We start from the raw sequence: 15,873 nt of genomic DNA, 5'->3' as shown, positions 1-15,873 counted from the left end.
AAAGCCACCCTATAAGGAGTAACACTGTGCTGGTCAGATATCATTTTAATATGAAATGTACTGGAATAAATACTTCACCATCGTTTTTGAGGGGCAAAATATGTTTTCCACAGAAAAGGAGCAAACATTCTTCCTAAAATTTCATCACTGAGGCTGGCATTTGGACAACTCAAGGCTTGGACAATTTGAGATAGAGGTACAAGTGTCTAGCAAATTATGAGAACGTGTGGGGTAAAAGAGGCTTTGGGGGTGGGGGAATAATGTGAGGGTGATTTGAAAGCACCATATGAGCTATCAGGATTGTATGATACCTGGGCTCTGCCCTCCAAAACCCACAGCTACGCATGCAGCCACTGAGTCCCAAAAGAATTCCTCACCTTCATGCCAAAGGTGAATATAGTAATGACAATTTTCAGTATGAGTGTTAAAGCCAGCTGCCACATTGCACTGTAGACTCCCACGCCAGCCGGTCTGTCAGGCAGTTCACCCCCCTTGCTTGTGTTGAAACGGTTCTCATAATCACAGAGCTTGGAGGAGTCCAGAAGGCCACAGTCATTAAACAGCTCAGAAATGAGCTCACTTGTGCTCATCCGAGTGTATTCATTGGGGAAAGCCAGGATGGCAGTGATGGCTGTCACGACGAGTACCTCTATAACAGGATACTTGCCCAACTGGGTGGTCTTTCGCTTCCGACACCAGGCAATGTTTGTGCGGATAAACAGTGCTCCCCACAGACCACCAAATATGCCCAGCAGAATGAATGGCACGAGCTCAAAGAGATGCCATGGGGTGTGAAACTCCACATAAAATAGTACCAGGCGGCTGTTCCCAAATGGATTGATGGAGCGTAGAGTGAATGCTGCCACCAAGGCAGCAAAGAATGAACGCCACAATGTTTTGAGGGGAAAATAGTAGCTGACCTAGAAGAAAGAAGGTGAGAAAGCAAACTCAGTCAATACGCAGAAACTATTTCAGGTGAAATGTTGTGCTGCAGGCATGAGAGTCAACTAATGGATGAAAACTGCTGACTGGATTTCTAGTCACATGGTAAAGCACCAAGTTGGGGAGAGCACTCAGGGACTGGGATATACACAGATATTGTACATTATGTACAAAATTATTGCGCTGCAATGTACAAAATTCCTGACACAAAAGCATGTACATGCTGTACAATGAAAAGGTGTTACCTCTTCAAGGCTGAATAATACTCCACCTATAGGTGCTCCAAAGGCTACAGATACACCAGCTGCTGCTGCAGCCGACAAGACCTACAATCCAAAACTCAGAATTAGTGACAGAATAATGCTGCTTTCCTCAATCACTCAATCACATTTTTAGAAGAAATGTTAGTAGTTACTGAACATTTAAAAATACCTCTAGATGTTCCATATCATCAAAAACAAAATTCAAACACTGTATGCTGAATTTTGAATACACATGCATAGTTCACATGCTTGACCAGGTAAGAGGACCTTTCCTTTGTAATTCATTTAGCCATGTGTTTTATTCTAAATTATGCACCGCCCCCACCCCCCCGCATCTCCCATACTCCCAATTCAGTAACTGCATTTGAATTTCTAGGCCTATTTGTTCACCATCTAAATGATGTACTTACAGTGATGTATTTATTTATATGGAACTTTGCAAAGGAATGCTTTTTAAATGAGATGTTCAAGAAGGCTCTAATGACATAAAACTGAAGTCACAATTGGTTCACAGTTATTCAGCAGCTGCAAGTATTCATGCAATAGGTATTTAGAGTCTCTCGTACCCTGTGTCCTACTCCATGCCCAATAACCTATGGACACAGAAATAGGGAGGTGACTAGATTTTTAAGGGAAGACTTAAGATATGGCAAGGAAAGGGACTAGGAGAGAGTGGGAGAGGAAGAAGGAGCCAAAGGGAAAAAGTGATAAAGAGAGAAAGAATAGTGATACTTAGAGACCTCCACCTCTGTGTAGGTGTGTGTGTACATGTAAAATGTACATGACAAACACTAATAATGGCAAACAAACCAAAATTAATAGATGGACCAAGTCCTTTCATTGGATTCTGGTTGCTATGGAGAGAGATGATTTGAAGAAGTAAAGAAATATTTTAGAGAAAGTTGAACAAAATTACGAGTTTTGAAGAATAAAAAGGTCCTTGGCAAAATAAGCATATAGGATTATCTGGAAGAGTAGGATGGCTCAGGAAAATGATGGGGAGGAAAGAATGGAATCTCTGGCGCTAGCTGGAAGGGCTTTGAAATTCCTAGCTACAATGGCTTTCATTTAAGAAAGATGAGGACAGCCAACATGCAACTTGAGAAAGGGGATTTCAGTGACTATGTTTAGGATGAATCAAGAGACAGAAAGAATCGGGGTGGCTAGTTTGCTTTAATTTTATATTGTAGAGTGGAGTCTGTCTACACCCTTCTTTCTCAAGTCTGTTTTACTCTCAACCATCTGCCCACTTTGACAAGGCCATAAGACAAAAAAGGTTGCCGCTGATGATGAAAGCAACAGGAAAAAATAACTGGAAAGTCTAAATAAGTGCTAGAAAGTAAATTTAAGATTCAAATACTAGCCGGTTGTGGTGGCTCATGCCTGTAATCCCAGCACTTTGGGAGGCTGAGGCAGGAGGATCACTTGAGCCCAGGAATTCAATACTGGCCTGGGCAACATGGCAAAACCCAGTCTCTACAAAAAAATTCACAAAATCAGCTGGGTATAATGGCATGTGCCTGTAGTCTTAGCTACTGGAGAGTCTGAGGTGGGAGAATTGCTCAAGCCCAGGTGATGGAGGTTGCAGTGAACTGAGATCACACTACTGCATTCTAGCCTGGCCAAAAGACTGAGACCCTGTCTCCAAAAAAAAAAACAAAAAAAAACAATTCAAATACTGTCACGCACCACGTAACAACGTTTCAGTCATTGATGGACCACATACAACATGGTGGCCCCATAAAATTATATTATATTTTTACTGTGCTTTTTCTATGTTTAGATGCACAAATATTTACCATTGTGTTACAATTGCTCACAGTATTCAGTATAGTCGCATGCTGTACATGTTTGTAGCCTAGGAGCCATAGGCTATATCATAAAGCCTAGGTGTGTAGTAGGCTAGACCATCTAAGTTTGTGTAACTTCAATCTATAATGCTTGCACAGTGACGAAATCTCCTAACAATGCATTTTTCATAACATATCCCTGTCATTGAGACATGACTGTATTCATATGAGTCTAGCTGGAGAAATATATGGCATCTGTACAGAGAAACAGCCAAATCAAATTCCCCTCTTATTTTATTACAAACTATTTGAACAAAAATGCCAATTTTTAGAATGAAAGTCCCCAGCAATCTGTAGTTTCAAATTCACCTTCATCCATGCAAAACCAGCAACAGTCACCACTTCACTCTTAACCATTATAATATTTTTTTTAAAAAATTTCAAACACAGAAAAGGTGAAAGAATAGCACAAAGAAGTCCTATATATCTTCATGTAGCTTCTGTAATTGCTACCATTACTGCATTTGTTTTATGATTCTATTTTTTTCTGAAGAATTGGAATTTCACTCAGAAAAGTCAGTTGCACATATAAGGCTCATGTACCCTGAAATGCTTCAGTGCATGTAGGATATAAATGCTTTTATGTCCTAAAAGCAAAGACAGTCTCTTCCATAATCACAGTTCAATGATCAAAATAGGAAATTTACACTAATAACTGTTATTTGATCTATAAATCTCATTCAAATTTCATAACTGTTCTAATAAAGCCCTTCTAGAAAAAAAATGTTTTCTCAACTCTTCCCTTCTGTTGAATGTCATTCCCATTTAACAACCTCACCAATTTAACACTACCTTTAAGTCCCTCTACTGCATGACAGGTAGTTAAACAATCTACTCATATTTCCCCATCTTCTCTCCTGCTAGCTTTCCTCTCCTTTCTAACAGTGCCAGGACCTTTCTCCCTTGAACCAACAAAATTTATTCTATATTTGAAATCTCAATATCTTTGAGTTTCCTTCTGGGTCTTGTGGTTAATTTTTTTTTTTTTTTTTGGTTTTCATAAGAAATCATTAGGTTCCTGTTTTGTGAAAAATCCTTTTAAGTGAAATGACCTTAGTCTTGACCCATTCCATATGTGACTTCTTTGTAATTCAAAGAAAATAAAGCAAGAGCCATTATTCTCTTAGGCCCTTAATTATAGCAAGAAAAAAGTAAACCAATGACTTGGAACTTTTTTTAAAAAAAGTCCTTCCTCCTCAAAACAGCATACATTAACAACTGCATAAACATGACAGCCACTACAGAGGTGCCATGGCGGGACTAATTTAGCTGGGCTGAAACAAAAGGTAGAGAGAGGTCCAATACAGAGAGAAACTAATTCAAGTATAGTGTTAGATAGAAATAGAAAGTGAAAAAACCGACATCTGAAACATACACTGCACTTATATGTACTATTCCATAGCAATAAACAACTTCTTTTAAAATCTATTCTTTCTGTAACTTATTTTGTAAGAGAAGCAATATATACTTGAATAGAATTACATACAATAAAAAGTTAAAATCCTTACTTCTCCTTCACTACCCCTCACTCTCCCACTCACCATAGATAAACATTTTTAACAGTTTGGCGTGAGCCAGGCATCGTGTCTCATGCCTGTAATCCCAGCACTTTGGGAGACTGAGGGAGGAGGATTGCTTGAGCGCAGGAGTTCGAGACTAGCCTGGGCAACATAGTGAAACCCCGTCTCTACAAAAAATACAAAAATTAGCTGGGTTTGGTGGTGCGTGCCTGTAGTTTCAGCTACTTGGGAGGCTGAGGTGGGAGGATCATCTGAGCCAGGGAGGTCGAGGCTGCAGTGAGCCGTCATCATGCCACTGCACTGCAGTCTAGGTGACAGAGTGAGACCCTGTCTCAAAAAAAAAAAAAAGTAAAACCAGTTTGGGGTAAAACCACTTTCCAGACATTTTCTATCAATAAGTGCATGTACACTTTTTAAAAATATGAACTATATTATATACATTACTCAGAAACTGGCTTTTAAAATCTAATGGTGTTTCATAGCCAGAATTCCAAGTCAATATATAAAAGGTTATCTCATTTAATGGTTGCAAAGTATTCTACAGTATGAACAGAATAGTATTTATTAGATCAGTTCCCTATTGATGGACATTTTTGTTGCTTCAGTTTTTTACTATGTTGACAGACGCTGCACTATCCTTATACACCTTTGTGCATACACATGCTAGGATATCTGTAGGATAAATTCCTACAAGTGGAATTGCTAGGTCAAAGGGTGTTTGCATTAACATTGGTAGAACTCTCAAATTCTCACCCCCTAAGATTGTATCATTTATGCTCACAACCAAAAAGAGACTATTAAGGCCATTCATTATTACCTCTCTGCGCTTGGCTTCATTCTTCCTGTATTTGTTGAAGCAGTGGCACAGGATGTTCCCACAGCAGCAAGCCACGTGCACTAGAGGGCCCTCTTTGCCCAGGCTCAAGCCAGACGACACTGCCAGCACCAAGGTGATGGTTTTGATAACCAGAGTCCACTTACCCAAATAGCCCCTAATAATGAAACCACTCAAGATAGTTTTTATCTGCAGGTTAAACACAGAAAGATTGAATATAGACTAAGGAAGTCAACAAGGCTAAGAAGCAAAAATCTGGACCTCATTATAGAAACTGCACCTTTTGAATAAGTGACATATAAATGCTTGACCTACAGTGATCCCTGTTTGGAAGGGAGCCCAGGAGCCCAAGAAAGCAAGAACTGTTCTTTAAGCTTTCATGTTCCCCCTCTTTTTAGGGGGAGGGGAGTGATAGCTGGGCAAGGATGTATTGTAAGTATGAGAGTGTGCATATATGAAGGAGGAGCTGGAGAGGGAGGGATAGGTGTTTTCCTCATGTTACAACGTGGTAGCCCAAGAGGCATGTTTTGAGAGGACAAGGCTAATGTCCCTGAAACAACCTTAAAGGTTAGGTATAGTCTTGATTCCCTGGCTTAAAAAAAAAAAAAAATTGTGACTTATTACCTGGTCAGGAAACAGGGAAGGGCAAAGTCATCCTGGTAACCTAAGTCTCAGTGTCTTTAGTCACTGTCAAGCAATCTAAGCCAAAAGTAGTTAGAAACAGGGTTTTAACCATCCCATGTAGCCAAAATCATATTGTGGGAAAGGTGCCAAATGATTTTCTTTCTTTTGCCCTGAAAAAGCTGACAATAACACTGCTTTTTCAGGTCAGAATCTTGGGATATACTCTGGAAGCTTTTTGGATAGGGAACAGGGGAAGTTTTCCAGAGCCTGGCTCAACAGGAACCCTCAGGAGGCTAAGAATCAACTCCCTTTAATTTCCTGGTAGCCCAGGCTGAGAGGGACTTGTGGAAAGACCTAGGTCTTAGATGGCCTCAGGATCTGATCCTGTTTAACATTCATCAAATTGTGGTATGTGCTGGAATACATATTAAGAGATTTTAACCAAAAAGTATTCATACTGTAACCATTTATAAACCATTTTAAGAGACTCACCTCAGGGATTCCAGAGCCACAGGCATAAGGCGCAAACACCTTGACAAGAGATACGGCAAGGAAGGCAAATAGGAGAGCCCAGAGGACGTACATGAAATAATTGACTATGTAGGCAAAGGCTCCCTGGAACAGGGGGAAAAAGAAGCTTGTTTTAGCCTAGACAGCTTCAGTGAGACATGCAGCTCTTCTGAGTAATGTTTTTTCAGGAAAAAAAGTCCAAAAAAAAAAAACCACCGAGATTAAATTGTTCAAGACTTTTCTTTCTGAATTGTCAACTACTGAAACACTGTCAGGCCACTTAGTACTGAAAATGAGATGCTTTGCTACACCCAAAGGAAATTTACCATGGATTCTAAGGATGAACAAGGAAAAGAGCAAACGGAAAACCATGAAACAAAATTCTCTTTCTATATGAGTGCTTTGATGGGTTTTGTAGTCAAATATATATGATTCCATGTCATTTTACCAAGAGTCTTAAGAGCACCCCCCAGCTTCTTTGGAATGGCTGAACCTTGGCTTCACATCTGAAGTGAAGAGCAGATCTAAAGTTCCACTAAATTCACCTTTGGCTACCTACCTTGGTGTCAAATTCTCATAGTTTATAGTAACAAAATTTTGGGTGTTTGGCTTTTTTCTTTGCTTTTAAAAATTTTTTTATTGTATGTATTTAAGGTGTACAACATGATGTTTTATATATATACATATAGCGAAATTGTTACTACATTGAAGTAAACTTACATGCATATCACCTTCCATAGTTACCTTTCTTTGTATGTGTGGTAAGAGCATCTAAAATATACTCTTAGCAAATTTTTAGTATACAGCATTATTAACTCTACTGTACATTACCTCTCTAGACTTATTCACCCTACCTCACTGCAAATTTGTACCCTTTGGTCCACTTCTCCCCATTTCCTCCTCCTCCATGCCCCAGGTAACCACCATTCTGCTCTCTGGTTCTGTTTACTCAATTTTCTTTTTTAGAGTCCACATATAACTACATCTTCAAGAAAATTTTGGTACCACAGACTCAGGAACAACCATATAAGTAGAAAGTTTTGGACCCTGGTGGTACCAGATATAAACAAATAAAATGGAAACAACTATTTTTTAAAATAGAAAGAATATACTTTTTGAGACTATTCCCCTGTGATAAATGAAGCATGCCACAAAAGAAATCTAGCTTTGACCAGCAGGAAAGATTCATCCATATTAAAGGGCCTGCAAACAGTCATGTCTTACAAAAAAAGCAATTTTGATTAGGAAGTTATGCTTGCTGGTAGAAATATTAGGAATTGCAACTCACTCAGTAAATACAAAACCCAATGGACTTTTGACTTCATAACACAAAACACTATTAAAGTAACTCACTGACCTAGACAAAGAGAACCAGAATGCTCAGGTTTTTTCTGAGTTGTAAATTTGACACAGGTTTTCCATTATCTTAGGCCCTCAGAGGAACACATGATTGCTATTTCTTTGCCTTTCCAATGTAGCTAAGGAGGAAGAAGACTGCAGAGGTAGGAAACGAAGAGGGTAAGGGAGTGAAAGGAAAAGTAACTCAAACTGGCCAGAGGCAGAGACCAGGGGGGCAATTTCCTGGCATTTGGAGAAGGCTTCTTAAAACCTAGAGGAGGCCGAGGCGGGCGGATCACGAGGTCAGGAGATCAAGACCATCCTGGCTAACATGGTGAAACCCCGTCTCTACTAAAAATACAAAAAAATTAGCCGGGCGTGGTAGCGGGTGCCTGTAGTCCCAGCTACTTGGGAGGCTGAGGCAGGAGAATGGCGTGAACCCGGGAGGCGGAGCTTGCAGTGAGCCGAGATCGCACCACTGCACTCCAGCCTGGGTGACAGAGTGAGACTCCGTCTCAAAAAACAAACAAACAAACAAAAACCAAAACCTAGAGGACTCTTTCCCCAGGGAAGGATTTCGTTCATAAAAAGAAGAGCCAGAGAAATCTGTCACTAGAGCAAATCTCAAGCTCCAGTTTGAAAGTAACTGTTGGAATGCTTACACACATACAACTATAAAGGGGCAGCATGAGGCAGCCCTGCAGTGATAGAACAGTTCTAAATCTTGACTGTGGTGGTGGTTAAACAAATGTCCACATAGGACAAAATGGCAATGAACTACATGCGTGCGTGCACACACACACACAAATACATACATAAATCAATGTGTGTAAACTAAATGGTGAACTAAAGTCTGTGGATTGTACCTATGTCAATTTCCTGGTTTTGCTACGGTACTACATTTATGCAAGCTGTTGCCATTGAGGGAGGGAAGGCTGGGGGAAGGGTACTGAGGACCTCCTTGTACATTGTTTTGCAACTTCCTATGAATCTGTAATTACTTTTGTGTGTGTGTGTGTGTGACAGGATCTCACTCCATTGCCCAGGTTGGAGTGCAGTGGCACTATCATTGCTCACTACAGCCTGGATCTCCTGGGTTCAGGGAATCCTCCCACCTCACCTTCTGAGTAGCTGGGACTATAGGTGGTTGCTACCACGCCCAGTTTTTTTATTTTTAGACACAGGGGTCTCGATATATTGCCCAGGCTGGCCTCAAACTCCTGGCCCCGGGGGATCCTCCCTCCTCAGCCTCCCAAAGTGCTGGGATTACAGGCACGAGGCACACCTCACTCAGTCCTTGGAGGAGAGGATTTTTTTTTTTTTTTTTTGAGATAGAGTCTTGCTCTGTCGCCCAGGCTGGAGTGCAGTGGTGCGATCACGGCTCACTGCAACCTCTGCCTCCCAGGTACAAGTGATTCTCCTGCCTCAGCCTCCTGAGTAGCTGGCATTACAGGTGCTCACCACCATGCCTGGCTAATTTTATATATATATATATGTGTGTATATACATGTTTTTTTTTTTTTTTTTTTTTTTGTAGAGACAGGGTTTCACCATGTTGGCCAGGCTGGTTTCAAACTCTTGACCTCAGGTGATCCACCCACCTTGGCCTCCCAAAGTGCTGGGATTACAGGCCACCGCGCCTGGCCAATTACATTTAAAATAAAAGAATCCCCCCAAAAGCAAGGGAAATACACACACACACACACACACACACACTCTCTCTCTCTCTCTCTCTTTCACACCCATCCTAAGTTGTAGGACTTCTCAAACTTTTCTACCTAAGTTCTCCTAATCTAGGAGAGAGTAAACAAAGGCATCAGAGTATGGGACAGGGTACCCGGGAGCAGAGCTGAAAGATTTTTTTTTTTCTTAACAAGTATGAAATTTTGCATTCCATTTTTAAATGATTATTTACATATAATTTTTGAAAAAAAATTCCAAATATTCAGGAAAAAGTAATGCTCCGGGAAGGCAAATAATGTTTGTCCTATAGTTTCACCTACCCTCTGGCACACTGACCTTAACCTAGTTTGAGAAGCATAGACCTAAACTCTCTCAAACATACGGCATGTATCTATCCCTTTTATTGAACCCTTTACCTAAGCCAATATGCATAGTCATACATGTATATAAACACTCCTATTTCTATCTTTATTCTTTTTCTATCCTCCTTTTCCCTGGACTGTTTGTATTTGTGTATGTGTGTGCACATGCCACCTCAAATTGTTTGTAGACCAAGGAGGGTAATATAAATGTTTAAAAGTACAAACATACATCCTAGTCTTGTTTCCCTCACTAACAAAATAGATGAGTAGTGAACTAAGATGGTACCTGTCTTTGTTGGTGGAAGCCAGGGTGGAATTGGGAGTTGAGAGTTTTTTGCTTTGTGTGCTTTTGTTTTCAGTGGGAGAGATCAAACATATAACTGAGTGGTAAAATAAAGGTAAGGAACTGAAAAATAAGCAAAGTTACCTTGGCATCAAAAAACATATGGTAGGCCAAGCACAGTGGCTCATGCCTGTAATCTCAGCATTTTGGAAGGCCAAGGCAGGAGGGTCACTTGAGGCAAAGAGTTCGAGACCAGCCTAGGCAACATAGTAAGACTCCATTTTTACAAAATAAATAAATAAATAAATTATCTAGGTGTGGTGGTGCACGCCTTTAGTCCCAGCTACTCCTGAGGAGGACTGGTGGGAGGACTGCTTGAGGCTAGGAGGTTGAGGCTGCAGTGGTGAGCTATGGTCATGTCACTGTACTCCAGCCTGGGTGACAGAGAAAGACCCTGTCTCAAGAAAAAAAACAAAAACGTATGCTAGAAGACAAGGACAAATGAAAATATTGATTTGATTACAAAATGGGATGATAGGCAATTTTATTCCTGGGTTTCTGTTATTTTGACATGGAATGCATTGTACTTTTTTCAATGTTCTAATGCAATGCTCAGGGAAAATCACTTTTCAAATCCATATACATAAACACATTTTTAACTCACTCTGTCCTTCATTAGAAATTATAGCTCACCTGTTGGCTGCCTCTGACACTTCTTTTGAAATGATTAGAAAAAGAGAAATTCAGTCACACTATGTACTAGTACCTAAGAAGAAACACCAGGCTTAGTAAAGCAAACAAAAAACCATTTTAAACATAAGCGTCAAATGACTCTACACATCAGCAGAGATGGAAATAGAGCTGCACTTAAACCACAGAGAAAGGCAGCTGGTACTGGTTCCCCTTTCTGTGGAAAGGAAAATAAAGGAAGATTCCGCAATTGCTGTGAGCACAGTATAAGAAATAAAATAAATGTAAGAAGAAAAGTCAATGGCTCATAAAACATCACTACATGTTACCTCATCTGTGCTGATGATAAGCTGGGACCAACTATTCCACTCTGGACATTTGTCTCTCTCTTCAAAGGTGACATGCTCAGAGTTCCAGCAACAATGTTCATGGTTAAACCAGAATCCCCCTGTGCATATACCTTCTTTTAAGTCTGTCATCCAATGAGCAGAGATGTCTATCAAACCAGCTAACGAACCTGATTTGTGGGGAGGGAGGGAAAGGCCAAAGTTAAACTGAATCTCGGAAACTGTTCTTTGGTCATCAGAATAAGCTTTGTCAGAGAAAATGAGGGGAAAGGAATCAAAGTAACAGATAAGCACATACTTCCTCATTCCACCTGTAACCTCTTTCTCATTGTGTGTTTGCTTGATTTTCACTTATTATCTCTGCACTAAACACTGCCATCTGTGGAATTTCTACATAGAAGGGACTTAGGGAAAGCAAAATGGTTAAGTGGGAGCAAGGGGCTAGTGGGCCTGTCTTTAAGCTGAACTAACAGGGCAAAAACACTATTTTGACTTCAACTTTATGAATACTGATCCATAAAGAGTCAAGTTTATTAAAGATTCTTTTATTCTCATATATATATATATACATATACATATATACATATATACAAGATTCAGAATATGTGAATTGCCCAACATTGAGGAACATTCTATGATGTTTATTTGAGATTGCTTAGAGAGGAGAGCTGACGAAGATTATGGGGAGAAGGGCTAAGCCTTAATAGCAGGATTGTGCTCCATGGACAAGGGAATTTGAGCAATGGCAGGAAGGCATTCTGGGCTAAAGGAGCTGAATCTATCAAAGCACAAACTGTGATGTGCATGGAAGGTGAGATGAAGCTATAGACATGTTGAGGCCTCCTGAACCTAGGACATGAACATCCTGAAGTTTTCTTACTGAGAAAGAGCAAACAGTATTATACACAGAACATTCACCAAAGAAAATGATGGGAAATGGAATCGTGAACTGGGGACTTAGGATGCACTGTGGCTAATAGACTGATAGGGTTAAGACAGTTATAGTAATTTAGATTCTGGCCTTCTCATCATTTCTGTCATCCAGATGAAGAAACTCTGGCATAAAGAAATTAAATGGCCCAGAATCATGCTTTAGGGAAATAGTAAAGCCATCACAAAATTCACAGCCCTTGAATTCCCAGACTGTTCCAGCATTCAGACACACTGCTTCTATTGTTGCTCTCCAATGCTTAAAAACAAAATACCCTGTGTGTACAAGGGAAAGAAAAATATTCACTGACCACCTAGTGACAAGAAATACATTAAAAAGTTGAGGATATTATGCCTACATTCCAACGGGTGGGAAGCCATGTCATGTGTATGTTTTGGTAGGTGCTAAAAGTGTTAACATAGGTTACTTACATACTTGAAGAATCTAGTCAAATCTAACACATTGTTTGACACCTACTCTTGGCCACTCCGGTCCACAATCTTCTCGGCCTTCTATCTGTTACTGCCTGGATTCGGAAAATTACCATGATGTTATACAGTTTGGCTTATTCTCTGGTTGTCTCACGTGTGCATGTCTTATTTCACCTAACACTGGTACCCTCAATCCTGTCTTCTCCTTCTACCTCTCCTCCTCCCCAGAGTCAGTTCTTTCTTCTCTGGTTACAAATTGTATTAGGTTTCTCCTACCCTGAAGAATAAAATGCTGTCCCTTGTCCTTGTTATCATTTCAAGCCTTTACCCTTCCTCTCTCTCCTATGACTACCAAAACTTCTACAGTGGTTGCCTTCCCTTGAAATCTATTAGGTTGGTGCAAAAGCAATTGCGGTTTTCGCCATTAAAAGTAATGCAATTACTTTTGCACAAACCGAATAGATTTAGCTTCTAATATTTTTCTGAGATGGCTTTTCAAGGTAATTGCTGTGTTCCTAACTGCTAGGTCATATAATCTTTTCTCAGCCATCTTCCTTGTCCTCAGCCTCTCTGCAATACTTAGCATTACAGACCACCCAGTCTATTATTAGGCAGCTCCAAAGAGCCAGACCATGTTCTCTCTCCTGTAAGAGCCAGAAGGGGCAGAGTTAACACCCTAGGCCATGGGTTGGCAAACTATAGCCCAAGGACCAAATCCTGTCTGTCTCCTATTTTTGCAAATAAAGTTTTTCTGGTCACAGCTGGGCTTGTTTGTTTACCTATTGTCTATGGCTGCTTTCGTGCCACATCAGCAGAATGGAGTGGGTGCTAGAGAGAACACTTGGCCCACAAATCCTAAAATATTTACTATCTGGCTCCTTTACAGCAGAAGTTTGCCAATCCCTGCCCTAGACAATTTTTTAAAACCCAGCTATAGATAAGCCATTCTTCATTTGCTACAGTCACATTCTACTCCATGGCTCATGAATTATTCTCTCTTGGTAACGGCAGCAGCAGCAGCATTAACAACTGTCTGCTGTGCTTAATAAGTGCTATTATGTGCTATATCTCATTTAATCCTCACAGCAAACTTCTAACATAGGGACTTTGATTATCACCATTTTACAGATCAGTAAACTAAGGCTTCCAGGGGTTAAGAAACTTGCTGAAAGCCACAAAACTAGCAAGTGGTGGGGCTTGGATTCAAATCCAGGCAGCCTAAAACTAGAGCCTCTACTTGCTGTTAACTACCACTGTATACCTTCCACCTCCAGGTTTCCACCTAACTTCTCTTTCAGCTCAAGATTACAGATTTGCCTAGGCCCTATCCTTTAATGCCATAAGGACACACCTCTTACCATCTCCACCTAGTGTCCTTGGCCCTCTCCTCCCCCCACCGGGTGAGAAACCTTCTTGGGAACTTGGTTGAAAGCTGTATTTGTACAGTAAGTATACCATTTTTAGTGAGACTGTATATTATATGGAGTGGCAGGGGAGGTTGATGGAGTTTATAGGGCAAGGTGGCACCATTCCACCCCCAGCCACTATGAAAGAATGAGATCATAAGCTTCTTAGGAGTAGGAGCCATATCTTACATGCTTTTCTGCATCACCAAATGAGAGAGTAGATGTTTAAGAAACACCCACAAAATGTCTCAGGAAGTCCTCTTCCACATCTTATCTCCTAAAACCCATGCAGTATGTATTAAAAAAAAAACTGTCTCCAACAGAAGGGCTCTTCCTCAAAACAAGCACCAAAGGGCTAACATCACCTTAAAATGGATACAGTATTTTATAGTGTACAAAATGCATTTAAATGCATTTCCTCATTTATTCAAGGTAAGAATTGCAGGTATTAGTACCCTTTACAGATGGGGACATTGAGCTTCTATAAGGTTCAACAGCAATTCATTTAAGGTAGAAAAACAGGAAAACACAGTACGTGACTCAGCTCAGGACTTACGGGAGAGACATACCACAATTTTAGGAGATTTGTTTTGAAAACTAACAGTTTACCATACCTGATAAAAGCCCAATAAGGAGCATCAACAACCAGCCAGAAAAAGCATCACTCACACTGTGAATTAAGGCCCATGTTGACTCTTTGCTTTTATTGGTAATCTAGGGGAAAATGAGAAAACATTGGTACACTCTACACACACCATTTTTTCACTTAAAAACTGTTCAACAAAGAAATACAAAGACAAATCACTGGAGAATAGAGACCAATTTAGAGCTACTTTTCACATAATCTTTAGCTGAACCAGTTTCACTAACAACTTTGAGGTTTACCGAAACCCCACCTTCATCTACAGTATTGTAATGCCCACAAGTCCCTTATTCAGAGCTTCCTCCCAAGCCATCATTTCTTATAGCATCAACTTGTTTTGCTTATTGCAGTGGTATCTTTCTGTCCTGGACATCAGATATTCCAAGGGCAATCTCTTGACTCACAGCAAATAGTTTCAATGTTTTTCAAAGAATAAATAAACACAGGCTTATTTGAGTGATAAAAGTACAAATTGAGGCTTACTACCTGGGGGCTGTGGTTCAGGTCAGGCAAATTCCCAGACTTCATCCCACAAACCCCTAATTGTACAGTGGTCACCGATACTAAGTGATAGCAATGATGTATCTCTTTTCATTTTCAACAACCTGCTGGTAACATCAAGGCTATCAGGAGGTGCAGAAAGTTTTATCTTTTAAGTCCTAGACTTGACAATTTAACCCTTCAGGGCCTACATTTTAAAAATCAACATTCTGACAGTTTTGTCACTGGTACCTCCCCTTTCTCTGTACCTCTATTTCTTATCTTTGAAATGGCAACTTAGTTACCCCACCTTATCTACAGTAAAGTCACAAACAATAAATTATTCTGAGAATTTCAAAAGCATTTTTTTAAATAGTTTTGACCTATGACTCTAAGTTTCCAATTTCAGTGCTGAAAAGGAACAAAGTTACATTTTTCCCTGTGACAGTGTTTCCCTTCTGATAATGAACAGTTAATGCTATAAAACAAAAAGCCCCCTTGGGCTATTTGATAAACACACTTTAACTGGTTTTGGATTACTAATTGGCATAATTTGCCTCAGATGCAACCATTAATATAAAAGGAAGTGTGCACTTGTCATATCACAGGTGACTCTCATAATCTGGATAACATGTTGAATATGCAACTGATGACAAACTGGTAAATTACAGATGGCAGAAATTCTAAAGCCCGCCTGATGAATTGATACATACGATAGAAAGAATATGTGTATAT

The 15,873-nt window shown here is 40.1% G+C and overlaps 1 protein-coding gene across 3 annotated transcripts in view; it reads right to left on the bottom strand.

Moving 5' to 3' along the window:
• The window catches only part of CLCN5 (chloride voltage-gated channel 5), a 162,264-nt gene that overhangs the window by 11,981 nt on the left and 134,410 nt on the right, over positions 1 to 15,873 (bottom strand). For all 3 annotated transcript variants that reach the window (XM_003805958.6, XM_003805957.5, XM_003805959.4), the window contains 6 exons: positions 14,630 to 14,729; positions 11,230 to 11,417; positions 6,527 to 6,649; positions 5,393 to 5,599; positions 1,188 to 1,268; positions 378 to 920 (listed from right to left, as the gene is read on the bottom strand). In XM_003805958.6, coding sequence (XP_003806006.1) covers positions 378 to 920; positions 1,188 to 1,268; positions 5,393 to 5,599; positions 6,527 to 6,649; positions 11,230 to 11,417; positions 14,630 to 14,729 — 1,242 coding nt within the window. The remainder of the gene's footprint in view (positions 1 to 377; positions 921 to 1,187; positions 1,269 to 5,392; positions 5,600 to 6,526; positions 6,650 to 11,229; positions 11,418 to 14,629; positions 14,730 to 15,873) is intronic.

The sequence above is a fragment of the Pan paniscus genome, chromosome X, assembly GCF_029289425.2.
Source record: "Pan paniscus chromosome X, NHGRI_mPanPan1-v2.0_pri, whole genome shotgun sequence".
Lineage (NCBI taxonomy): Eukaryota > Metazoa > Chordata > Mammalia > Primates > Hominidae > Pan > Pan paniscus.
Note: the sequence above shows the minus strand (reverse complement) of the source record. Positions and strands in the feature narration are given on the sequence as shown.